Below are 26,380 nucleotides of genomic sequence, written 5' to 3' on the forward strand. Positions count from 1 at the left end.
TAGATGACTATTCAAGATTCTTCTTTCTACCAGATTGGGTCATCCATGATGTTCCTTTGGAAAACACTGTTCTTAGACATGGACTTCAGGGTAGTACAACAAACAATTACTGTCTTCCCACCTACTTTTCACAAAGACACTAACAGGAGACTACCTTTTCTAGAGAGGTCTTTCTTGCTATCTTGATCCTCTGGGTCTAGTTGTCCACAGAGCTCTCCTTTCATGAGTTATTTATAAGTGCCTTTGTTCAGAAAACATGGTTTAGTATATACAACACATTACATTTCTGTTTTTATGTTTTCCAGTGAAAAACGGAAAAGGCTGATTTGAATGAGCCAGGGCTTCCGGAAGCTGAGCTGTAAAGAATACCAATTGCTCTAAGCAGGCCTTTCTTGCCTTCCCCGCCGTCCCAGATGTTTGAAACTTCTCTCAGGAGACCATTTCCTTAAAGACTCACATCCTTCTTCAGTTCTGGAAGATTCTCAGCTATTGTAGCTTCAAATGTTGCTTCTCTGCCATTTCTTCCATTCTCTTCTTCTGAAATTCCTACTAGGCTATATTTTAGAGCCTTGTGGTCAGTTCTCCATCTCTCTTAATTGCTCATTTATATTGCTTATCTTATTCTTTTAGTGTTATGTATAGTTAAGTCCTCAGAATTATCTTTTAATTCCTTTATCTTCTCTGACTGGGTCCAGTCTAGAATTTATCCTGTCTATTGAGTTTAGTAACTTCAATGATAATAAGTTTTTATTTCCAAAGATGTCTTTTTCAGATCCATCTGTTCTTTATCTGTTTCTTAGTTTCTTGTTATTTTAATAAATGGTATTTCCTTGTTTATATCTTTGAGCATCCTAAGTATACTTACAAACAATTGTTTGATGGTCAATTTGGAGGAGCTATCTCAAGTCTTTACGTGTTTTGAATTTTTGAAAGGGATAGGGTGTGTGTTTTGTTATATTTTTGTCATATTATATTATAATATAATTTATTATATTGTGTGAGTCTTTTCCTTTGTATTTTCTTCTCTTTCTGAACTCACCTCTCTTTGGCAAGTGGTTTTGTGGTTGCTCCCACTTAGGGAGCAGGGCTTCTAGTCTGGAGCTTGATCTTATATTGGTAGTTTGCAGCTCCTACATTGAGTGATATGAATGCAATTATTGCTAATTTCATCACCCGGCAGCATGGTTCAGGTCCTGGTTTCAAGGCTGTGATGCTCTCCTCCCCAACTGCACTCCTCACCTCTTCCCTAGACTCTACGCGTTAGATCCATGGCTGCATATAAGCTGTAGTCCCCTGCAGCAGTCCAAGTTGCTCTTTTTTCATTTTCCTTTCAAGTATAAGTGCGTGTGTGTCTCTTCAGGTGTGTTTTTGCAGGGCCCTGATTTCAGATGCTCGGCTCTGGGCCTCCACCTTGTGAGCAGAATTTTGATTCCTATTACTACAGCAGGAGCTGAAAGCCCAGTAACTTAGCCCCACACATTGCTCACCATGCCCTGTTGTTTTTTTTTTTCCATTTCTGGTCCACTGAGACGTTCATCTTGTTTTAAAGCCCAGCTATGTCTTTTTCACTCCATATATTATCTACCACTGGATAAATGGTAGGAGCAGAGGAAGATGCCTAAGGCCAGAGCTAATGTTATCCTAATCAGAAGCCTACCAGGACATGTTGGTTTTGTAGATGTATGGGCAAGGTTCCCTCAGTATTCATTCAAACCTAAATTCACCAGGACTGGATTAAATGAGCCAAACAAGTGCCTTGCTCTTAAACAAATATGTGCAATACATAAATCTTCTATTAAGCTCAATAACAAACTTGATTTTGAGGGACTACTTTTTCTTCCTGAAGCTCTGAGGCTGGACAAGCTGTCATGCCAAAGGTTTGAAAAGCCAGAAATAGCTCAAAAGAGGTATCTTGGCCAGAAACCAAGTAAAATACAAAGTTCTGAGTCTAAATTCTTTTTTTAAATCAAGAAAAATTGATGTTCAAGGGGTTGAATTAGAGATAACTTTTACTAAATGTTTCTAAATAAATGTGGTCATGGTTATAGAGCTGTGTTAGGACATATTTTTGTTAGGGGTTGGAACATGAAGCCATTTAGCCCTTATAAATTAAGTCATTTTCTTACATTTAAAAACATCTATGCCAATGCCTTTTAAAGTATATCATAATGCTAGATTTTTTGGATGCAGTATTTATAAAGCATGTAGAGGAGATCATTCCCATAAAAGATCAATGAGATACTTACCACTGTTCCATGGTGAGTTGTTTGAAAGCTTAACCGTAAGTACACAATTTACTCATTTTAACATTTGGCTGTCAATTTATATTGTTGCCAATATATATTTTGTTTTTCTTGAAGTTATACATGTACATCTCACCCCTACTGATTCTCTAATTATTAGAATGTATTTGTGGAGTCATTTCAACACAGATGAATATATGTCAGCGATCAAATGACGATTCCACAGAGAATCTATTTACGTTCTTGATTATCGTGTAAATTATATTTCTCTGGTAGCTCCCTAAAGAACACTAATTCAAATTCACTGCACATGGCTTCTGTCACCACAATTTCTTCCTGCAGCCAGTCAACCTAAGAAAATGTCTCCTATTCATCATTAATTTCTTATTCTCCATAGAGCTTAAAAAAATCCCTCCATTCTACAACTATATAAATGTATATAGATGTATCTGATTAATTTTATGTCATCAGGTGTATAAACGTGGTTTTCCAGATACAAATTTACATTAAAAAAATTTCCCCTAAAGAGCTTCTGCAAGGCAAAGGAAACTATGAACAAAATGAAAAGACAACCTACCAACTGGGAGAAAATATTTGCAAGTCATATATCCGACAAGGGGTTAATCTCCAAAATATATAAAGAACTCAACCACAAAAAAATAAACAACGCAATCAAAAAATGGGCAGAGGATATGAACAGACATTTTTCCAAAGAAGATATACAGATGGCCAACAGACACATGGAAAGATGTTCAACATCACTAATCATCAGGGAAATGCAAATCAAAACTACAATGAGATATCACCTTACACCTATTACAATGGCTATAATTACCGGGACAAAAAAGAACAAATGTCGGAGAGGATGTGGAGAAAAGGGAACCCTCATACACTGTTGGTGGCAATGCAAACTGGTGCAGCCACTATGGAAAACAGTATGGAGATTTCTCAAAAAATTAAAAATCAAAATACCATATGACCCAGCTATTCCCCTACTGGGTATTTGTCCAAAGAACTTGAAATCAACAATCCAAAGAGACTTATGCACCCCTATGTTCACTGGAGCATTATTCACAATAACCAAGATGTGGAAGCAACCCAAGTGCCCATCGACTGATGACTGGATAAAGAAGATGTGGTATATATATATATACAATGGAATACTACTCGGCCATAAAAAAAGACAAAATCGTCCCATTTGCAACAACCTGGATGGAACTTGAGGGCATTATGTTAAGTGAGATAAGCCAGACAGAGAACGACAAACACCATATGATTTCACTCATATGTGGAAGATAAACAAATACATGGACAAAGAGAACAGAGTAGCGGTTACCAGAGGGGAAGGAGGTTGGGGGGTGGACACAAGGGGTAAAGGGGCACATATATATGGTGACTGACAAATAATAATGTACAACTGAAATTTCACAATGTTATAAACTATTATGTCACTAATAAACAAAGGTAGCAGTATCTCTACTTAATACATTATGATGTGAATATAAAGTCATTTATATAAAAAATAAAAATGTCCTAATCAACTAATGGATATAAGAGATGAATCCAATTGGCCTTAGCTCTACCTGCTGAAAACATGAAAACACCTGGCCCCTCTAGCAATCATAACTAGCTACATGCTAGTTATGTATAGTCAAGTATTTTCAGTGTAGGTCATCTACTCTTTAAATGGAACCTCCCTACTATGTGTAATTATATAGTTGTATAATGGTATTTTTTGAAACAAAGAACTGAAGGTTACTTTCTAGTGATCAATGTCTTCTTAACAGTACTATACATTAAACTGTATACCAAAGCAGGAGCACACACAGGGTCTGTTTCACAAAGTGGGAACAACTACAAAGGTCTGCATCTAAAAAGATTAGGCCCAGAAAAATCCAGCTTTACTCTCATACAGTATTAAAAGCAGAAAAATCATATCCACCAATCTGGATTCAGGCAAATGTAGTAGATCATATAGAACTACTACAGCAACTATAAATCTAGCAAATTGGCAGTTTCTTTAAAAAAAAAAAAGGGAAAGACAAATTTTGCAAGCATGAGGTATTTTAAAAACTGGAAATTGCACAGAGCCTTTTCAATTATAATAAAAATATTTAAAGCGATACTTTAAAATTTTATCAAACACAGAGTCAAAAATACCCCTAAACTAGATGGAAAAAGAAGACATTAATGTGCCTTGGCATTACCAATGTTAATTAAGGAGAAGCTCGCAGGGTGGGAAGTAAAAGTATGCATATTTTAGGTCTGCCTTAAGCAAAATAGTAAAAATGGCAGAACGCCCCCCCCCTCCAGGCTCTTGTTTCTAATCCTTTTCTCTTAACACTGTCCCCCTTTCATGCATTCAGAGCTCTTAATTCCAACCCCTTTCCTGCTGAAATTTGCTCAGTATAAAGGTGTTATATAAATCATTTAAACCTTACCAGGATTTTATAATAAGATACCATTTCTTCCAGTGACATCTACATTTTAAAAGAGATGTTGAAGCATATAAAGAAAAATAAGATAATTTTTTTTGACACATTGCCTTTTTGTTGCCTTTTACCACCCAGGGCTGAGAAAGGAATTAGAACAGGGTTTGAGAGCATGGTTTTGGAGTCAGAAAGACCTTGATTCATGACTGGGTTCTGCCCCTTGCTGAGGCTAGGCAGTTGACTGAAGCACTAGCCCATCAGGAGGATTAATGAGCCAGTATGGTCTATATTCCCTATGTACAACTTTCTTAGAACCATGCCCAGCCCATTCTAAGGGTTCATTATTATTATTACTTCTTTCTGTCTATATTCTGTACTTTTTAGATTTGGAACCTCAGGTGTGCTGAAAACTTCCTACCAAAAGAAAGGGCAGAAGATACACATATACGGTGCTTAGAAACTGATTCATCATCCAATATTTGCCCTCTTTATATATACTTCAGTTCTAGCCCCCTAGTCATTATTGTAGGGACCCCAGAATTTGGGAATTATTATATATTTTCCATCATCTGTGCTGTGGTAAAGCGTATCACAGCTGAGCATCTGGGCAAAATGAAATCACTGAGCCAAGACCACTAGGATGAAATTTCCTTAGATTTGACCAAATCTGCTGGGCACGTAACAAAATCATCAAATTATGTCCATAGGTTACTGCTGTAATAAAATGTTCGAACCAAGTCTACAGAGTTAATGTATCTGCCCTTGACACATTGATCTACATCTTGCTCGAGTTCCAAGAGACAGAACCTGACAATATTAATTGGCTTTAGTTTCTATGACTGAGATATTTTTCACAAATTCCTGATCAGGGACTAACACGTTATTGTCTATAGAATAAATGTATTAATCAAAAGTGCAACACAAGAAGAGAAGAATTCCTTTAAAAAAACCTGTCAATACCTGGAAATAAGGCAGACAAACAAAACCCAAGACAAAAATGACAGTGCCCAGTCTTCACCATTCAAAAAAGCATACTAGGATTGTAGAGGTTTTAGAAGTAAGGAAGTCTAGTCCCAGGAATAGTACCATTGGGAAAAGTGTGTTTCAATTTTCAGACAAATACAGTAAAATATCAAACCTTCATTGTCTGTGGTCAGCAAAAAGCCATAACAGTCTCTAGGAGAACCATAATTTTAAGCTTTTTGTGTCCTGGCTTGAGTCCCTCATGAGTAGTTAGACTCGGCCTTAAATTCTCCCAGTAAATTCATCTTGATGGCCTATTTTTCACTTCCTGGCACGCGCTGCTGTACACTCTTGCCATATCTGATCCTATGGCCTCCTCTATTACAATGACAGAAACTAAACTACAGCATCATTTCTTTAAAATAAGTCTCAGTACTTGTACATAAATGTTCATGGCAGTATTATCCATAATAGTCAAATAACTGGAAAACCCAAATGTCCATCTGCTGAATGGATTAAAAAAATGTGGTATACGTATGATCTCACTCATTAAGTAGTAGATAATAACAACAAACAAACAAACACATAGAGACAGAGACTGGATTGGTGGTTACCAGAGGGGAAGGGGGGAGCGAGGAGGGCGAAAGGGATAATTCGGCACACGTGTGTGGTGATGGAGTGTAACTAGTATTTGGGTGGTGAACATGAGAACATGATGTAATCCATGGAGAAATAGAAGTCTAATGATGTACATCTAAAATTTATACAGTGTTATAAACCAATGTTACCACAATAAACAAAAACAAACAAAAAATGTGATATATCCATATGATGGAATATCATTCAGTAATAAAAAAGAATGAAGTACTAATACATGCTACAACATAGATGTCCCCTTAAAATATGCTACATGAAAGAAGACAGTTACAAAAGACCACATATTGTATGATTCCATTTATATGAAATGTCCAGAATAAGCAAATCCATAGAAACAGAAAGTAGATTTGTGATTGTCTAGGGTTGGGGTGGGGTTGGTTGGGGGTGGAGAAATGGAGGGTAACTGAAAATGGGTATGGGGTTTCTTTTTGGGGCAAGGAAACTGTTCTAAAATTGATTGTGGGATGATAGATGCACCACTCTGTGAATATACTAATAACCAGTGAATTATACACTTTAAATGGGTGAATTGTATGGTATGTGAACTATATCTCAATGAAGCTCTTATTTAAAAAGTTCTAGGTTCAAAATTCGATTTCTCATAGCACAAAAGATATTTCTCCAATAAAGACAATAATTTTCTAATGCTCTCTCCTACTATGGAGGAATCAATTTTAACCCATGTACATAAAATAAAAATGGTGTGTACATGGCTGCAGAATTATCTATGCAGATACTTCTCAATATTTTTGGATGGTGAATTTAAAAGAGAGCCTAAAAATAAGCTCAGAAAATGCTCAAGTCTGGGTTAGCCTAAACAACTTAGATGTTTTCAGTCTGATGGAAAATGATAAAACAATCTAAACAGGTATATTAAGAGATCTAGGGAAAGAACAATAACATAAGAAATGAGAAAAACAAGGAAGACACTGAAAATCAGCCCCCAAATCCATCAGGGAATAGGAAAACTCCAAAGAGTATTCATCCATGCATTTAATCAACACATATTTCTACACCTAGCACTATAGAGATAAAGATACATGAGACACTGTCTCTCACCCTTCAAGAGCTCACCTTCTAGCGTGTGTGATATTGTTTAGTTCCAACACAGTGACAAACCTTACACCAATGCACAAGGACTGGGAATTATGCTCATTGCTAAAGCTAAAAATATAGGTTATTTCTATCTTTAAAATAATCACTTTGATTTACTAGGAAATTATAGGAAAAGGATCATATGGATTTATTTATTACCTATAGTTAGCAGATAGAGTGGTAGCAGAAGGTCACCCAGAATTTGGAGATACAGAAAAAGGTCAACTTTAATTATTAAGATAGAAAAAAGAGGATGAGTTTAGCCATCCGCAGAAGCCATCCATTTACGTAAGGAATACACACCAGGAAACCCATTTCTAACGGGGCATACCCAATTACAATCAAGTATACCCGGAGGTCCTTGATCTTCTTTCCACATATATTTGCTTCCTAGGAGGACTCTACCCTAGGCCTCTACCTCCTTTAAGCCCATGACTCCAACCCTCCAACCCATTAACTCCTTAATCTAGAATTCTCTTCTAAACTCTAGACCTGTCTTTTCAGCAATCTTCTGGATGTTTCCATTAGCCATGGAAGTGAACTGGAAGTCACTAAGCACTAAGCCACACAAGGTTGATAATTTGATCATTTATCCTCTTTAACTCAGTGCCAGAAAAGGAATCAGCTTCCTCAAGTAGCATTACACAGGACCATATATTAACTACACACCTTTTAAATTTATACCTTATTCTGTTGTTGAGATGAACACTACCCCTGCATTCCTGTTATAAGATAAAGAGGGAGAAATATCTTCCTATGTGTTGATAATACACTTTTATACCACAATGCAGGAGAGGCTTCATGTAACAACTGGCCTTTGCACCTAATCACTTAAAAAGAAAGATTCAACAGTAATTGTGACAGAAGCAAAAGTTGCTGTCATTGGTAGACATCCTTCAAAATTCAATTGTTTAACAACAATTAAGAACTCCATAAAGCAAGTTAATTTTGTCAAGTTATTGGTGGAAATTCTTGTTGGTAGCTTGGAAAGCTAGGTTACTAAGTGGGATATTCCATAAAAAGAGTACAAAGAATTTTCTATGGTCATGGGAGATGATTTAATACCTATCTATCTTTGGATTTTCCACACTAAATCATTTTGGTCTCTGGGTTTAGAGGGCTTTACTACTAGAGCAAATCAAAAGTTACTTTTGTGAGAAAAATCCAGGCTTCATCTGTAGAGACACCTGTTATAGCTACTTCCTCTGCTGTCCCCAGAAAGACAATAGCTAGGCTTCTCAACAAACACAGTAGACAGCCAACTGTGCTATCTCTTTGCCCGGTTTTCAAAGTTTAGTACAGACTTCAATTTCTTACCAAAATGTGTTCCATAGAACATTACAATTGGGCTGAGGTCAAGTATGTGTAAGCAACATTGGGATAAACAAAGCTAATCATGTTTCTTTACCTCTAGACTCTTCAATGCAAATATGAATTAATCATGAGTTTCCAAAGTTTATCTGTCCTTGGAATCCTTTTTTTTTAGAGTATCTTAGAGGTATTCTGCAGAACACATTTTGGACAACAGTGACGTTTACCCGTGGAGAATTGTCATCATTTTTTTTTTTTTGGGTCTTTAATGTTAAGCTTCCCACAATTATGAAAGGCCACTAGAAGCAGTCACATAAAATTTCCTTCAGTCTTTGTTATACAAATATTGATAAGGACAGTAGCCAATAATCACATCAAGTTTAACACTGTTTAGGAGTCCAGGACTGCCCGCGTTTGAATCCAGGCCCCATTCCTTGCTAGCTGTATGATGTGTCCCTCATACTCTGTGCCATGGAGTCTTTATTTGGGAAATAGCCTCTCCTTTGTAGGGTTGTTGTAAGGATTAAATAAGATCTTACATGTACTCATAACAGTTCCTGTCCACAGCAAGCACTCAAACGACAGCTATTTGTTTTTGCTGTTTCATTATTTACGGCCAGGAAAACTATGGTGTTTCCTTAGGAAGTTGCATGCTTCTTTCATCCAACATTAAGAGACAGACAAATCATTATGTTTCCTCTTATCCCTCTGGCTGCAAGGAAGCTCGGACCAAATGTGAAGTTCAATTATATCAACTATACTAAACTCTACTATGTTCATTGATTTACTCTTTATACTGTGGGAATCTTATTGCTTTGCTTTTTCTCAAATCCTTTTTGGAAAGTGAGTACATGAAATCAATATAGGAAATTTCCACTCCAATCTCCTTGGGCAAATAGAACTCAGTATGCCCAATACATACTTCTTTTTCTCTATCCATTGACCTTTGCCAATTGGTAGCTTTTCCTGTGTGTACTATGTTGTTTTGTTTCTTTTTCAGTGATCATTTCCCAGTTCCTCAACTAAAAAATTTCATACCATCCAATTCCTCTCTCTCTCATCTCTGCTGGCCTCATTCATTCAGTGACCTTCCCATTTCTCTGTCCCTTCTTCACATCCTTAGTTTAGAACCTGGCCATCTTTTCAACGAACTGTTCCTATCCTTCTACCAATCTCCATGGCTTTAGCTCCCTGCCTACAATTATTTTTCTTAACCCTCTCCTCCTCAAAAAACCTTCAACTGCTTATAGGATAAAATCCAAATTCCTTAATATGCCATGTAAAGTCCTTTAAACAGTGGGCTCCACTCATCACTCTGCTCTTCTCTTTTTCTCCTCATTCTGTGCTATGGCCACACATTACTCGCTGCCACATCAAGTCTGGAAAGCTCATCCTTTCCCCGCTCTCAGCCTAGAAAACTCCTATTCAGTCTTTATCTTAAACTCATTTTGCGAATGTCTCTAATCCCTCAGACAGAATTAATCATTCACCTCTGTGCCCCCAGAGCACTTGTAACACTGAGTTATAATTAGTTGTTTATATGTTAATGCTTTTTATTAAATTTTGAGCTCCATAAGGGTAAGAACCAAGGCTTCTTCATTTTTGTGGTCCTGGCAGTTTGAAAAACACATTAAACGTTCACTAACTATCTGCGGAACTGAATGGAATTATATCCTCAGGTCTGGAAAGCAACTAAAGAAAGTTATGACTACAATCAGTTCTACCGGAGAAGGATGGTCTGGTAAGGAAAGCCAAAGGGAGGATGAGGGGCTTCACGGAGGATCCACAAAGGGAAAATGGATTGTAAGAACTTCAGCTTTGATCCAGCCTGTTCTAGGGAAATGGCAGCTGTACCTCTAAGTTGTGAATATTCTTATCACCAGAGGGGTACTTCAGTTTTTCTGTAGTATGAAACAGTCTTCATGACTATCCAATTTCCTATGATAAGATTCTAAGCTCACCAGACAACAATTTGATTTTTATTCTGATTTCCAAGATATCTCATTCTAAGACAGAGGACCTTGAAATGGAGCTACAACTCCAGTCTCTAAAAAAGGTATATTCCCCATTTAAATAGATTTAGTATTTGTACTTAAACCCCGTCCTGTTCCCCAAAAAGGTTTAAGATAACATTAATACATTTAGTATAACAAGATAGTAAAAAGAGAGAGAATTAGGATAAAGGGAGAAATAAATTGCCATTCTGGGTTCTCCATCTACTTCTATGACTTGGATAGGATGAATTGGTCCCTTCAGGCTTTGATTAACTCTGGATAAACTGAAGGAAATTTAGTTATTGGACTGGTAGGTTAGAAACTGAGCCTCTGAATCATGGTGAGCCCACCCCATGTACCTGTCCTCCCTGCCTGAGTAGCGCTGAGGCGGTTGACTCTTGCACAGCTTATTAAATGCCATGTGTATGCCCTTCGGCTTCTCTTCATATGGCAGCTTCTCTTGCCATAAAAGGTCTTGGCTGTCTGATTTATGTGGGAAAACTAGCTCCCTTTATCTAAAAAGGCTCTGTAGCCCTTTGTCTTGGGGGCTCATGTTGCCAAGTGACATGAAGGCCTAGTTTCATTAAATTTCTCGGATACTGCTCTTTTCCGCCTAATCCCACTTGAAAAATGTATAGACTAGCTATGAGAGTCAGTCTCTACTAATTACCAGTGATGTCTACTGGACATTTAACATTCACTCCGTTATCCTCCCCACCCCCATTTCTTACCCTAAGTTCCTCACCTACCACATTATCTTCAGAGGTGGCCCTTCTCCCATTCAAGGCCATGCCTCCTCCTGTGCCCTCGTCCCCCTCTCCTTCCTGCCTCCTCTGGGAAGATGCTATCATTCCCAAGCTCTCCTCCCCTCTTCTGGCATATTCTTCTAGCATGTGAAAAGTAATTAGGGATCTTTAAGTAAAAAGAAAAGACCAGAGTGAACACTACACAGCATTGTGTGAAATAATCCCAACAACCACAAATATATTTGCGAATATTTACATATTTAGAGAATATCTTTGAAAGAGTACACAGGAAACCAATAAGGGTGGTAGCCTCCAGAGCTGGGAACACCACAGCCAGGGGACAAAGTTAGAGAAAGACTCAGTTTTCTCAATATGCCTTTTTGAACCCTTTGGATGTCATATACAGTCATGTGCCATATAACGACGTTTCAGTCAACGACGGATCAGTACCATCTAGCCTAGGTGCGTAGTAGGCTATACCATCTAGGTCTGTGTAAGTACAGTCTGATGTTCGCACGGTGATGAAATTGCCTAAAGATGCATTTTTCAGAACGTGTCCCCGTCATCAAGATGACACATGACTGTAATGTATATGTATTACCTATTAAAAAATAAAAGTAATTAAATAAACATTTTAATGTTCACATCTTCTAGAGTTCTACCAAGCCCAGTGTTCTCCTTCTGCTACACACTCCCTGGGTAGGTAAATTCACTCTCACAGTTTCAAATAACACCTGTGAGCTGGTGACTTGTAGATCTAATATCTCTGGCCCATACCTCTCCTGCAAGCTTCAAAGTTCCATTTCTCACTCTCAGACATTCACATGTGAGTGTGTCACCAAGACCTCAAACTCAACCTCTGCCATACCCCATTCACCATCTTCCAGCTACTCGACCCTTGAGGAAGAACCTTTATAAATACTGCTGAATTAAAGAACAGACCTGCTGAACTGTCAGTCCCAGCTGCAAACAACCATAATCATCATCTCGCCATGCACCCACCACAACTGGGACTCATTCCTTCCCTCCTCAGATCCATCGAACAACCAAATCAAACAGCTCTGCCCCTCCCCTGAAATATCACTCAAATTCAGCCTGTCTTTCCCATTTGTATTCCCTTACTCTAGGCCCTAATCCTCTCTTTCCTGGGTTTCCATGCTACCTCCCAATTTGATTTCCTTGTTCCAGTGTTGTTCTTTTCCAAGTCACCCTCCACACAGCTGCCCGAGTGATGTATATACGTGTAAATCTAGCAGCATCACTCCTGGCTTACACCTCCAAGTGGCCCCCTGTACCAGGTGAGGAGGCATCAACTCCTCAGCATGGCACCACGCCCTCCCAACCTGGCTTTGTCAACATGTCCAGGCTCATCTCCTCCGATTTCTTGCCTTGTTACAAAAGTAACACAACTGTTTGTTTGCAGTTTCCCAAATCTTCTCTGCTGTTTTTCACCCTTACATTTTTGTTTATGCTCCTCCCTTTGCTCAGAATGCCCACTCCTGACCCCTTCAGCCTCCCTTCATCTTGGCTATCTTCTCGGCATCATTTGAGACTCACACAAAGACCTAGTGAAAGGAACATGGGCTAAAGACATCCTGAGAGTATGAAGATGGAAAACTACTAGCCCAAGGCCCAAGGCCCAAAGCCATCGTGTCATTTACAAAGTAAAACAACAAGATCATGATTTCAGCTATTTAATTCTGTGGTATAAGTAACCAATCTAGAATTTCTTTGAATATAACATTAATAATCTTGCATAACCATTGGAGGAATGAAAAGGAACAAGGAAAACTCAAATTTAGGTAACATAACATCTGGTCCCCCAACGAGACATATGAAAGTACTAAGAAGCCACAGAGGTCCCTGTTGTCATGTAACATCTACTAACCACTTTAATTAACTTTAGACTTTAGTGAATCAGGTTAGCATTTACCCTCTTTTTAGACCTGGGAACAATCTAATCAATTTGCTACGCAGGCAGCAGAATGACAATGAGTTTTCGTCTCTCATAAAGGCTATGTTTTCATACCTAGAATTTCAAAGCAAGTCTTAGTTCATTTAGACAGTGCAGAGAAAAATACTTCGGAATTGGACACTACAGATTTCAGTCAAAAGATTGCAGGCTTTAATCTATGCAGGAAAAAAGCCAACTTTGAGTTTGTAACGCTAAGGACACACAATGGAGCAAATTCTTAACATCCAACTGGTCTCAACCAACTCAAGGTGAACCTGAATTACCTGCGGTATGAGGGAGAGACAATATACAGAAGTGAAACATTAAAGACTGTATAAGTCCCTAGTCACCCAAATTTATGAGAGACACTATTGAGAAAATTCAGAGTCAGATTTAGCTTTTGCTCAGAGTTTCACCTTATCTTTGTGGCACAAACCAAGAATCAGAGAATGCCAATGGGGGAGACACACAGGGCCTGGGATTTGAGAAATGAAATTTTTTTGTGTGTGTGGTGAGGGAGATCAGCCCTGTGCTAACATCTGTTGCCAAGCCTCTTTTTTTTTTTTTTTTTTGCTAAGGAAGACTGGCCCTGGGCTAACATCCGTGCCCATCTTCCTCCACTTCATATGGGACGCCGCCACAGCATGGCTTGCCAAGCGGTGCGTCGGTGCGCGCCCGGGATCCAAACCGGCGAACCCCGCAGTGGTTCGCACACACTTAACCGCTTGCACCACCAGGCCAGCCCCCTGGAAAATGAATTTTTAACATTCTAAATTTATGACAAAGCAATGCTTGGTGCTAATCAAGGAAGTTTGAAAAAGGGAAGTATTTTGAAAAGCAAGCAGAAGAAAAGCTTTTGAAAGGCTTTTCTCTATTAGGTTTTAAAAAGAATTTTAGTCAAAAGTACATGCATGTGTGCTACAATTAAAATAAATTCAACTTCATTTCATTAATTTATTCAACAAATATTTATTGAATGCTATGTGCAACAACTGGGAGAAATGGAATCCGAAAGACAGAGATAAGACACCCCTGAGACACTTCTAAATTAGCCATTCTCTGTTTTCCAAGGGGATTGTGGGGAGGTGTCATGAATAAGAATAATTAAGAGAATTCAATAACAATCTAATCAGGAATGGGGATCTCCAAGCTTCTTTCCTTTGCTAACTGTCATTTGGAGATAAGTCATAACCACAGAATAAAGGAACACAAAATACACATAGATTTAGTGAGTCCATGTCCACAGGACATGGGACAACCTCAATTTTAAACGTCCTTTGCCATTTTCTCTAAAAGTATGCTTGTATTTGTCCAATTATGTAGCCAGTTTGACTTCGGAAATACAGCCAGCTTGGCAGGCACTGAGAGGGGGCATCCAATGACCTCCTGGGTTCTCTGAGAGGAAGGGCAGGAAATGGTGAATTAAAGGCTCCTTAAGCAACATTGAAATCAAGAATTATGAAGGCAAAGCTATGGCTCTGAAGCTCTTCGAGCAGAACTGCAATAAGACAAGAAATGACAGAGCAAAAGAAACCAGACAGGCTACTTTCAGGAGGGGAGCTCTGTAGAGACATTTCTTTGGGATTTGAGAGGAAATGAAAATGTGACATAGTGGAAGGAGAAAGAAGGAAGCTCATCCTGACCTTTACTTGAAGGTCAAGATAACTTATAGAAAGACTTGCATCAACACCAGATTCTTCGTTTTGGAGCTCTAAGTAGCCCTGGTGTAATTTTTTTTCTTTCTCTCAGAGAATACACCATCCCATTCTTGAGGAATGGTCTTAGATATCTTTCAGGGTAAAGTGGTTATCACTGTACAACAAGTAGATGAACTGGTTTATTCATATCTAGTCCTTAAAAATATTTCCTCAAGTTAAGGTACATTCCAGGAAACATGCCACAATTCTATGTAAATGATATTTACATAAAATGCACAAGTTTATGTAAATAATATTTACATAGAATGCACAATTTTATGTAAATAATATTTACATAGAATGCACAATTTTATGTAAATAATATTTACAAGGAATGACTTCTTTATTCTCTGGTGCAAGGTAGAGTTGGCTATTTTGAGTCAGAAAATCTGGATTTGAACTTGGTTCTGCCACTGGCCAACTGTGAAATCTGGGTCAAGCCATGTGAACCTCTCTGAACCTACAATTCCCCATCCATCTCCTTTACCGAGCTTTTAGGAAGATTAAATGACCCAAAATACATTAAAGTGCTCTGAAAATGATGAAATGATATATAAATGATAGTTATCAGTACTCTTTACCAACACTCGTTGGACTGGTTGTCATGGTATAGAAGGAAAGTGTGCTAAGAACAAACAAGACAGAATTCTTGACCAATGAGATAGAAAGATATATTACACAATGGCAACAATCACATGGTACAAAAATATTTTTACTCCTGGTTACCATCAAATTCTACTTACAATGCTAATCCCAACTTTTTCTTCCTATTTGACTTTGACCCCTAAAATAATTCAAGATTTAACATAAATGGACACTAATGATGATCCTCAATAAAGTAGATGGAAATGTTTTCTCTACCATGGTCTTCATTGTCAAACAGTCTTACGAATAGGGCCAAAAATAAGGTTACCATTAAAACCAACAAAATGTTCAGTATTACCTCCTGGATGGTAGTCGTGTGACAGCCTTGCTGTACTCTTTTTTTTTTTTTTGTGAGGAAGATCAGCCCTGAGCTAACACCCGTGCTAATCCTCCTCTTTTTGCTGAGGAAGACCGGCTCTGAGCTAACATCTATTGCCACTCCTCCTCCTTTTTTTCCCCAAAGTCCCAGTAGATAGTTGTATGTCATAGTTGCACATCCTTCTAGTTGCTGTATGTGGGATGCCGCCTCAGCATGGCCGGAGAAGCGGTGCGTCGGTGCACGCCTGGGATCCGAACCTGGGCCGCCAGTAGCGGAGCGCACGCACTTAACCGCTAAGCCACGGGGCCAGCCCCATTGCTGTACTCTTAACTTAGGTTTTTACCAAACATTTCCGTAGTACTCACTAAATATTCACATTGTGCTAGGTACTATAGGGGACATTAAGAGGATTAAGACACAGTCCTCGCCCCAAAGGCATTCACTATCTCATTAGAGGGAGGCACTGGAAAAAACTGATAAAAAGGCAAACTGTCACCGAGTTCTCTGAGAAAGTCCAAAGTATTCTGAGAAGCTAGACAAAAGATCGAGTACTTCCAAATGCAGGGATCTGACAGGGCTCTGTGGGGAATTATTTTGAACAAGGTCGTGGAGGATGGGAAGGACTCCTTTGTCAGAAAAGTCAGTGGGGGATGGGAGTTAGCAGCTAGGATGAGAAGCAAGCTTGAGCTGGACCCAGAAAGTAGATGAGAGCAGGAAGTATTCAGAAACAGTAGCTCCAACAGCATGGCTAGGCACAGGGAGTAAAGACGACGAAGTTGAAAAGGCAGGTCAAGAGAAAATTGTGGAAGGTTTTAAATGCCCAGCTGAGAAGCTGGATTTTTTTCTGGATGCAGAAATCCAATGAAAGAAGAATGTCATGATGGGTCTTGGGTCTGGAAAGATGTACAACTAGAGTCAGTATGGAGGATTTACTGGAGGGGAGAGAAAAACACTAAAGGGAAGTCAACCAGATAAGGAGCTCTGGCCATAGGTCAGAGGTACTAAGAGCTAGAAAGAGGGCAGTGGCAGCAGAAAGCAATGGATGAATGGCAGTTTGCTTTTTCATCTTGAGGTGACATACTCCCTGAGGACACTTGTTCTCAGACATACTGTGTGGCCTAGATTAAGACATCTTGGTGCCTTGGGCTAAACCAAAGAGATGAAAGTACTGAAGTCCCACAAATTTGAGCAATTGCTCCTTTAAAGACTTGCCTGATGGCATTTGTCTAAAGAAGGCACACCGAGTTAGAAGTGATCAGAGGCAAAAGCTTTTCTTAACCAAGGAAGCTGTGATATAATAAATGTGATACAAAAGTAAAAATCCAATGATTTGCATTATCCTGAGAACACACAATATCCCAGATTTTTACACCTTGGTCCTCTCTGCAGTTATTGTGAATTTTCTTTAGTCTTTTACTTCTACCATTTCTGCTCTTTTTATGTGAACATTTTTTTCAGGTCATGAATGACAACTGGAATCGTCTCACTAATCTGCTGTTATGGTGAGCATAAATGATTTCTGTATTTGATGATGAAAAATAAGATGCGCTAATTCGTTCCCAAATATGACTGAGCCAATGAACCTACTTTCTTAAATGCTTTGAGATAGATAATATGGCCAAACACATGTACAAATTACTTAATCATAAAATTCAATGACCTGCTTTGTTCTTAAACTCTATTCTCAAATATAAAATCAAAGCCTCTGAAATACATGCAACATATCAAATACCACCATCAGCATTAATGCCTTTCACACCTAAAATATGAGTTCTTAATTATACTATTGCATTCATTTTCTTCTTTCAGATAACCAGGAAAAAAAAGAGAGCATCTGTAAATGGAGCTAAACAGATTATTGTAGAAAACAATTAGACACAGAATGACTCTAAGTGAAGATTCCTGGCACTTTTCTATGTGTGCAAGCGTATGCACTCTGCATACCAATACAAAGCTAGAAAGAAAACTCACCTGTTTTCTTCCTCAAGATCAGCTAGGATTCTCTCTAGCTCCCCTCTTTCCTCACTCTCTAAGGAAATCAAGATCTGGGCAGGACTACGAGGCTGGCTCAGGGGGGAGTCCTGGTTCAAACTTTGGCAGTAATGCTGGATTAACAAATGTTCATCATCTCTGGAAAATAAAATCAAAGGTTTTGGTTTTTTCCCCCCTTATTTTGCTTTGGGGGTCAGGGACTCGGGTGTGTATTTAAAAATAGAAACATTTATTTGCTCTTAACAATTAATTAGACCCTTTTTCCTGCTTCTAAAGACATTGAGGTTATGGCCTACCATCCTATTGGTGACAATTCAAAGTTTTTCTCACTCAAATTTTCAATTGAATTTGATTGGCCTATTTACATGGGTAAATGAATGGCAGAATTACAGAAATACTGGGACTCTATATAGACAGCTTAACCAATAGTTAATAAATACTAAAAGACATAATAATGACTGTATAATACTTTTGCTACTAAGCCTGTCAAGACAATCCATTCAAAACCCACACTGTTGTTGATACTGACCAGGAAAAAATTGCAGCCCTTAAAATAATAGAGTATATATTTTCTTAAGTGGAAGGCAACGTAACCAAAAAGTGTTGCTTTGGTTAAGCCAGTTTGAACTTATAAAAGCCATAGAGGCAGGATGGTAACAACAATGAAAATGTAGACAAATGACTGTTTCATTCAATTATTGTTTAGATAGAAAAACAAAAATTCAAAGAAAGAAAGCCATTAAGGTGACTAATTAAAAGAAGACTAAACAACTCATTCCTTAGAGCAGCTTTTAAGGACTAATCTTGGGGAACAAAGAGGAAATGGCTTCTATTTTGGAAGGCAGCTGCAATCTTTCCTTAAAACTAGGAACTCTCCAATACACAGGAGAAATTATTTTCTAACTGCATTGCTCCTAGATCCTGAAAAGCCTGTGTAGCTCCATGTTATAAGAACTTCATTCTGTTCTTAGGGAGAGGCTAAAACTCTCTGTTTCTGGCTAGACATCAGTAAGATGATACATTACTACTACCCTCTCCACACCCATTTCATTTCTTTTCTCATCTCCCTGTCTTCTGAGTTGTAAAACAATTCAGACATTTAGGGAAAAATCTTCCTGATTTAAATGATTTTGGTCCATCAAGCCAGGTAATTGGTTGAGAAGTGAAAAGCTGACTAAAAATAATGATTGGGTGTTAAAAACAAACAATTAAGTGAAGTCAACCAATCCACCAAACTGCTTCTCCAGTCTTGCCCCCTAAAATATCGTGATTGTACCATCCAACATTGAGTCAAAATGGATTTTATGTCCTCAGAATGAGCTAAAGCTAAATTTCACTTAAAAATAAAACAAAAGCAGTTTTACCACCTAATTTATTATCCTTCTTCCCAAATTCTGAAATTTTATTGCTAGACCTTCCCATGTTTAATTATAACATATAGTTATAAAGTTCTCTTACTGTTCTCTTAGGCAGTCAATGAATGGTAGCCATTATTATACAGATACAACTTGAATTAATTTGAATGTATGAGCTTCTCATAGCAAAATCAGCGACCCAAAGAAGCAAATCATTCAGGTTGTTTACGTTTGGTTGATTCTTTGGTCACATATTTTCCTGTCAAAGTATTTTATATACTAATACTTGTCCCCATAGCTCAGAAGGAGAATGCACCACAGTTATATTTGGGAAAAAGGTTGTTTTGTTTGGTTTTAAGTAACTAAGTCATACACAAATGACTGAGTGTTGACTTGATTCTTTCTTATTACCTTGATAGCCTTTATGTACCAGAAGAGATGATTCAGTCTCCTGTCTTAAATAACCAGTTATGTATAAATGCCACTTTGATACTATTGCCCTCAGCCTAATCCTTACAAAGGCCCTCTTCTCATCTGAGTGTGACTCTGGGTTGCCACACCAATGACATACGATAAATTTACCATTCTTCCCTTTGCCTAGATTCTCCATGACAAACTGGTGAGACATCCATAACTTATCAAACTAAAAACACATTGTACTTTGATTAGATTTCTTCTCTCTAAATTATCTATTCAGTTAGCAGATCCTTATTTTTTCCTTCATATTAGCTTCTTAATCTGCCCCTTCCATCTCAGGCTCTTGGTTCATGGCAATATTCTGCTGTGCTCCTTATGGTGAATACTTTCCCTACTCTATAATGAAGCCTCTGTTTCCCCGCCATAGCTGTGTTCTCTGCCACTTTTAGCATCACTCTCTCTCCTTCCTTAAATTTGACAGGCCTGGCTTATCATCCCACTAAAAAACTGTGACCTGAATTTGTACTCTCTCCTCTGAAACCATTCTAAGAATTGCCTCATTTTATTTAGCTCATGAAGATACTAAATCACAAAAATCTACTACTTCGGATCTCTGAAGGAAAATGCCCAACTAACCTACCATAGGGGAATACCAATGCAACTATACCAAGATTACATTTCCACTTCCCATGAGTGGAGAAAATACTACTTAGCCATCACTCTAAAAATTCATATCTAATTCCTTTAAATATCTGGCAGGTTTGGTCAAAGATTAAGCATTTAATATAGTTTAAGTATTTGGGACTCTACAATTTGTATTATATGGTATTAAATAAGATAATATGGTATTAAGTAGGAATATGGCAAACTATTTTTGCTACTCTGGAATACCAATAATGCCACAATTTGCATGAGCTCATTCCATGTCAGGTTGTTAAGAAAAAAGTAGACGAATGGCTCCTTAAAAGATCAGATGAATATAACGCTAATTCTATCTCCTGCACTACCCTACCTCTAAATCCCTCAAACCAATTTCATCGGCAGGAACATTTTGTAAAAAGAGACGGGATACTTACATGCTCTCATTAGGAGAGATGCTATCATTTAGATAAGATCCATTGCTGTTTTCCATTTCTGCTAGCCTGATAAAAAACGTAAAAGCTCATTAAAACTTATGTGACTTCTTAGAATCTATTCAAGACCTAATCGAACATTTCCTGAAAGCTAAAGGATAAATCACGTCAAGAGGAGAAAGGAATCCTTCAAATTAAAGGATGTGTGTGTTGGCCTAAGCATTTGAGGTAGTGAGGGGTGGACCACAGCTAGTTAGTAGCTTTACATTCATGCTATGAATTATAAGGGAAGTTATATTTTGTTGTTGTTTTTTTCTTCACAGATCCATCTTCCTTTCACTGAGAACTGGCCTTTGTTTTCACAAGAAAAGCTTCCCTAACAACAAATACACTCCATACCTTACACTACCCCTTGTTTTTTAAGACAATTAAAGCTTTCCACTGATGACAGACATATAGCTAGTTAATACTTTCTACAGTCGATAAACATGTGCAGCAGTTAGAATATTGATAAAGGATGGATTCACAGTAAGCTCTCTAAACATTCTGCCACCAATTTTTACCTTTAAATACCTCCTTCACCTCAGACCATAATAAAGTCTTTTTATAACTAAGTTAACGAAACTCTTACAGATTTATTTAACAAGCATAAGATATATTACAATTAGCAATTCAGTTTGTAGGTACAAAAATGATCTCAAACACAAAGAAGGTGGGACGGAAAGGTCCAAGGATTAGGAAAATTCATTATTCTCTTCTTTACAGCATGTTATGTAAAGTAAACACACAAATGGAAAGCCAATGCTTTCATATTCTCCATATGACATAGTATCATTTCTTCACATATTTATGTCTGGTCTAGCAGTTTTCTAAGAAGGTTAGATGATTTCTAAGCCAATTTATTAAACGTGCTCAGTATACAAAACATAACACAGCCATCAGAAATGTTTAAAGGCCAGGGTTAGGGGAGATTGTTCTTGGACTAATGCCCTTTCGTGTCCAAAAACAACATGCAGTGGAATGGCATGCACGTTAGAGGGCAAGTTGATTAGTAGAAATCAGACAAGATTGGGGAAAAAAGAAAAGATTTGTTTAAAATTATTATAGGTTAGCTTTCCTTGGTTAGTTATTTCAATCAATATTTGCCTGGCATTCAACTAGTCTCATACCTGCTAGCATAATGTTCAATGCGTGAATGAGTATCATCGTGTGAAAGCTGAGGGGACGAGGCAGGCCTATAAGGCAGAAAATGTGATTAGTCACAGATACCATCCAGTAATGGAGAAAAAAACCCACCACACAGTTATGTTATATACATGGCCTAGAATGCTTTTATTCTAATTCTATGGATAATGTACACACTTAGTTGTTCCTGTATGTTAGATATCATCAAGTATTTTAAATCTAGGTTTGAGACATGATTTCTCATAGTTCTGCTTTCCTCAAAAGCATAAAGAAAAATCAAAAACTTCTGTGGAAAGTTTCGATTATAGAAAAGGTTGGGGAAGACAACCTCTATGTGACATTTTGTCCTCCTGCCTTATAATTTCTCATATCCTACAGTTCTGAAATTGTGTTAGCACTACGTGGTTTAAAATTTTAAACCGTTTACATTCATGCCATTTATTAGCTGCCTTCTTATTGAAGGGAAACTATAAGTTTGCATAGTACATTTATACTCAACAATTTTAGTTGCAAAGAGGCCACTCCAGTCCATGACTTCTTAAGATTCCACATCTGAAGATGTCTTGGTCTGTGCAATTTTGTAAAGAAGGAATATATCTACCAATTTAGCAGCAGGATTTCATAGAATCTAATTGAATGACCCAAAATTATATTGTGATATTTAAAAAAAAAACAATGACTAAATTCAGTACAATGTCACAGTATCTGAAATATTTCTTACTAGAGATACCATGTGCTAATATACAGAGGGGAAAACAGGAGGGGAGGATTAACATGAACAGTCTATATACTTTTGGAGTATAAAAATGTACTTTTTTTAGCTCCATAGACTGGAATTTTTGTAGGGTTACCCTTTTTTCCACGCTTTCATATCTGATCTATTAATTACCCTTGAAAGTTTTATAGTATCTTTTGGATTAACCTTAGAAAAAAACATCCATCTGTTCTGAAAACCAGTTTGGGCTTGTGCTTTTTTGTTTTAATTGGAATAGGCCAAAGGTCTCTTCTATTTCTCTCCTGACACAGGGAGCCCTTAGACAAAGGCATGGATCCAAAAGTCAACAGTAATCTATTCAGTGAGGACTAGTTTAGTCCAACGTCCAAGCAGCATTCAAGGACTTCATCAGAACACTAAGAAGACTATGTTTGTTTTTTCTTACATTAAAAAAATGAAAAACATATAGTTACCTAGACTTACATAGGAAATGTGCTAGAAATCCCTATTTCTTACAGAAGACACATAATCATAAAATGATTACAACACACTACAGCAAATAACTAGGGAACTGAAGTCTTCCCTGAGAGATCAATGTCTTATTTATGGAACCAGTGTTGTCTAGGTCAAGTGTCACCATAATCAAATTTGGAATGAATTATAAAGACATTTAAATTGTCGTGAGGAAACAAAAAAATGACTACCCAATTTACTAGGCAGAACCAAAGATTTCTGTGTGAATCTTCATTATAGTTTTGGAGAGTTAATCTGGTAATTTCTTAGAACCCTGGAACAGCTTATTATTTTAAAAAAAAATGCTGTGGTTTGTTTTGAAATATTCATTGCAATTCGAGATAATTTACTACTTGGATTATTTGGTTTATAAGCCAAAATCTTCTGGAACAGACCAGTCTTTCAATTACATACTTTTTATAAGCTAAAAGTCCACCATCAAGGAAAATATGTTAAGTAAGTGTTGTCTCTTATAATAGTTGCTACCCTGGTAGTGTATTGAAGTAAGAAAACCTGAGACATTGAAGCATAACTACACCAAGAAAACTAGGCATGTAAATCCAAAACACTTTAATAAAATCTCATACAGAAAATCTTATGCAGAGCTTTAATTCTTAGCCCTGAAGCTAATTCCATGTTATTTTTCTTATTAATGTACATAGCACCTAACACAGCATGCATAAGCATAAGAACTCATAATAACGAGAAATCCAAAAAATATATACACTAAAAGAGGCACTTATTAAACCAGAAAATGAGCCAAAAGGGAGTACTGGTCAGAGAAGAATCATTTAAAAACCAAGAAATAGTAAAAGTACAAAACCACTTAATCCAGAAAGAAAACGGAACGCAAAGCCTTCTCAAACACTCTTCCAGGGGAAGGTGAGAATACTGTTCTCCCTTCCCACTTCCTAAATACAAAACAATATATCCAGAAGGATTATTCCTATTATCGTTAATGGCCAATTCCATCCCACTCATTGTCATTTTCTCTTTTGTGAAAACTCCATTAATAAGTTTTCATCCATTTAGGTTTCAAAGCAGAATAGCTCAAAGAATATTGTTTGACTGTCTCATTTGTGGACAAACAATATAAAAGGTTTATTTAGGCTGGGTTTAGTTTCAAATAATATGAGAAATACAGGTAAATAAGGGTTTTGTCTAAGGAAAAACAAAAGATCTGTATCTCCGTAAACTTTCTAATTCTGTGATCCATATTAAATGGATTAAATGCTGTCATCCTCATAGGATTTGTTAACATCAGATAGAATTCTTGCAAAATAAAACACCTTAGGACTTGGCTCTTCTGACTGAATAGGACAGCGTTACCATATATTTTATGAATTATTTATAATCCTATGAGGAGTAAAGACTGTAATAAAATTACTGGCATTAAAGAAAACAAGGACTTTAGTCTGATAGGTTTGTGTTCTTCTTCAAAATTAGAACTTTCCACTATTTCTGAGTAATCTAACAAACTTTTTATAAAATGGCAAAGTGCGGGTATGTTTCAGTTGTTAGAGAAGATATTTTAATAAAAGATGTTATTAATTTTAAAGTTCTTCAAAGTTTAAGAAAGACAAACACCTTCTACTTAAAATAACTTACATTAAACTGATTGATTGTCATGATTTTTTCTCATAAGCTTAAGTATACAATAAACTTCTTTTCTTTTTCTTTCCTTTCAAAGAACTGTTAGTTATTCTTTGCTTATTACTTTGTGCTACCTCTATCCTTGCCCTTTTAAAAATTATTCTTTAGCATATTCGTCTTTTGGATTTTTCAATCCATTAGAACTTATTCCAACACAGAGTAAATCCATTCACTTACTGGGATCCAATCAAGCTGAGAATTTCAGTATATCAATTAATTTTTTTAAGTTTCTCATTTACGAAAGGTTCTAACTTCTATAAACAAAGAGACTACCTGGGTTAGGGAAAACAACTACCAATAGCAAGGAACATAACTGAATCTAAATAACTCCCTAAGTTGTTTAAGCATGGTGATTAAAGAAATCAGGTATAGCTACCATATCTCAAAATTAAGGGGCACAATAATGCAGCTTTAAAAAAGAAAGGGAAGCCTTATACTTCCTTTGGGCCAATAAAGACTTAAAATAAACCTCAATTAATAGTTTGCATTTATCACTACAGGATTTTTTAAAAAGGATCTTTAAATTATTTACATGGTGGTACAATAAAAAAGACCCAATAAAAACAAATTGAATTCTTACATAAGCCCGTCTTCCAAATCGGTCATTTCCCTCATATATAATACAGCTGTCTGACTTTAAATAAATATTTTAATAAAGTACACTTTGAAGTACCAAAAATTTGTTGTAAAAACCCCACACAATATAACTTTAAAACAAGGCACACTTTGTTTACTAATATATAAATCACAGACTCCAAAAAGAGTCTTCTAATAACATTATAAACTCTGAGATAAATCAATTATCTGTTGGTATCTAATATTAGTATTATTAATATACACCACTAGTAATAACAAAGACTATAGTATACTTTTCCTCCCAGTATAAATGTATAACTTTTTATGAGCTGAATATTTAGTTTGGAGAGAAGAGTAAAGTGAGTTTAGTTCAAAAATGAGAAACTCATGGATACAAAGATTCGTCAATTAGCATGGCATTACCTGATAAAGAGTCCACACACCTCATCGAAATTATTCAACCAAACTCAACATCATACTATAAAACAAATTCTGCTGCTATTTAATGGTTCCCTTATAACAGGCCCTAAAGAGTAATCCATCATCCTTTTGAAAGTCCTAAAGCACTGAATCTCCAGAAATATGGCTAAAGAATGTTATTACATAATCAGAAAGCTCTTCTTGCTTATAATTGAAGAATACATAAACATGTCTCCCAGGAACATAACTAACAACCCAATAATTTCTTTGATGTTAATCTGAACTCAAGGCCAAGATTTCTGCTGGTTAAAATTTGACCAGGTAGGGACTTGAAAACCTCACTCTGATTCTCCTGATCTGTAGTAGATGGCACTCTCAAAGTCTTATCAAGGGAAGAAAAAAATTGAAATGAAGGAAGGGAAATT

At 37.0% G+C, this 26,380-nt stretch overlaps 1 protein-coding gene and 1 long non-coding RNA gene across 6 annotated transcripts in view; one reads left to right on the plus strand and one right to left on the minus strand.

Annotated features, from left to right (window-relative positions):
- The window catches only part of LOC131400846 (uncharacterized), an 84,751-nt gene extending 63,239 nt beyond the window's left edge, over positions 1-21,512 (plus strand). Inside the window, exons 2-3 of the long non-coding RNA XR_009217472.1 lie at positions 17,515-17,558; positions 21,217-21,512. This is a non-coding gene — a long non-coding RNA (uncharacterized LOC131400846). The remainder of the gene's footprint in view (positions 1-17,514; positions 17,559-21,216) is intronic.
- DMD (dystrophin) overlaps positions 1-26,380 on the minus strand; it is a 743,617-nt gene that overhangs the window by 37,810 nt on the left and 679,427 nt on the right. For 4 of the 5 annotated variants that reach the window (XM_058535611.1, XM_058535614.1, XM_058535615.1 and 1 more), the window contains 3 exons: positions 22,063-22,128; positions 20,897-20,962; positions 18,028-18,186 (listed from right to left, as the gene is read on the minus strand). In XM_058535611.1, the coding sequence (XP_058391594.1) occupies positions 18,028-18,186; positions 20,897-20,962; positions 22,063-22,128 (291 nt within the window). The remainder of the gene's footprint in view (positions 1-18,027; positions 18,187-20,896; positions 20,963-22,062; positions 22,129-26,380) is intronic. The other variant, XM_058535613.1, reaches the window with a different exon arrangement.

The sequence above is a fragment of the Diceros bicornis genome, chromosome X, assembly GCF_020826845.1.
Source record: "Diceros bicornis minor isolate mBicDic1 chromosome X, mDicBic1.mat.cur, whole genome shotgun sequence".
Lineage (NCBI taxonomy): Eukaryota > Metazoa > Chordata > Mammalia > Perissodactyla > Rhinocerotidae > Diceros > Diceros bicornis.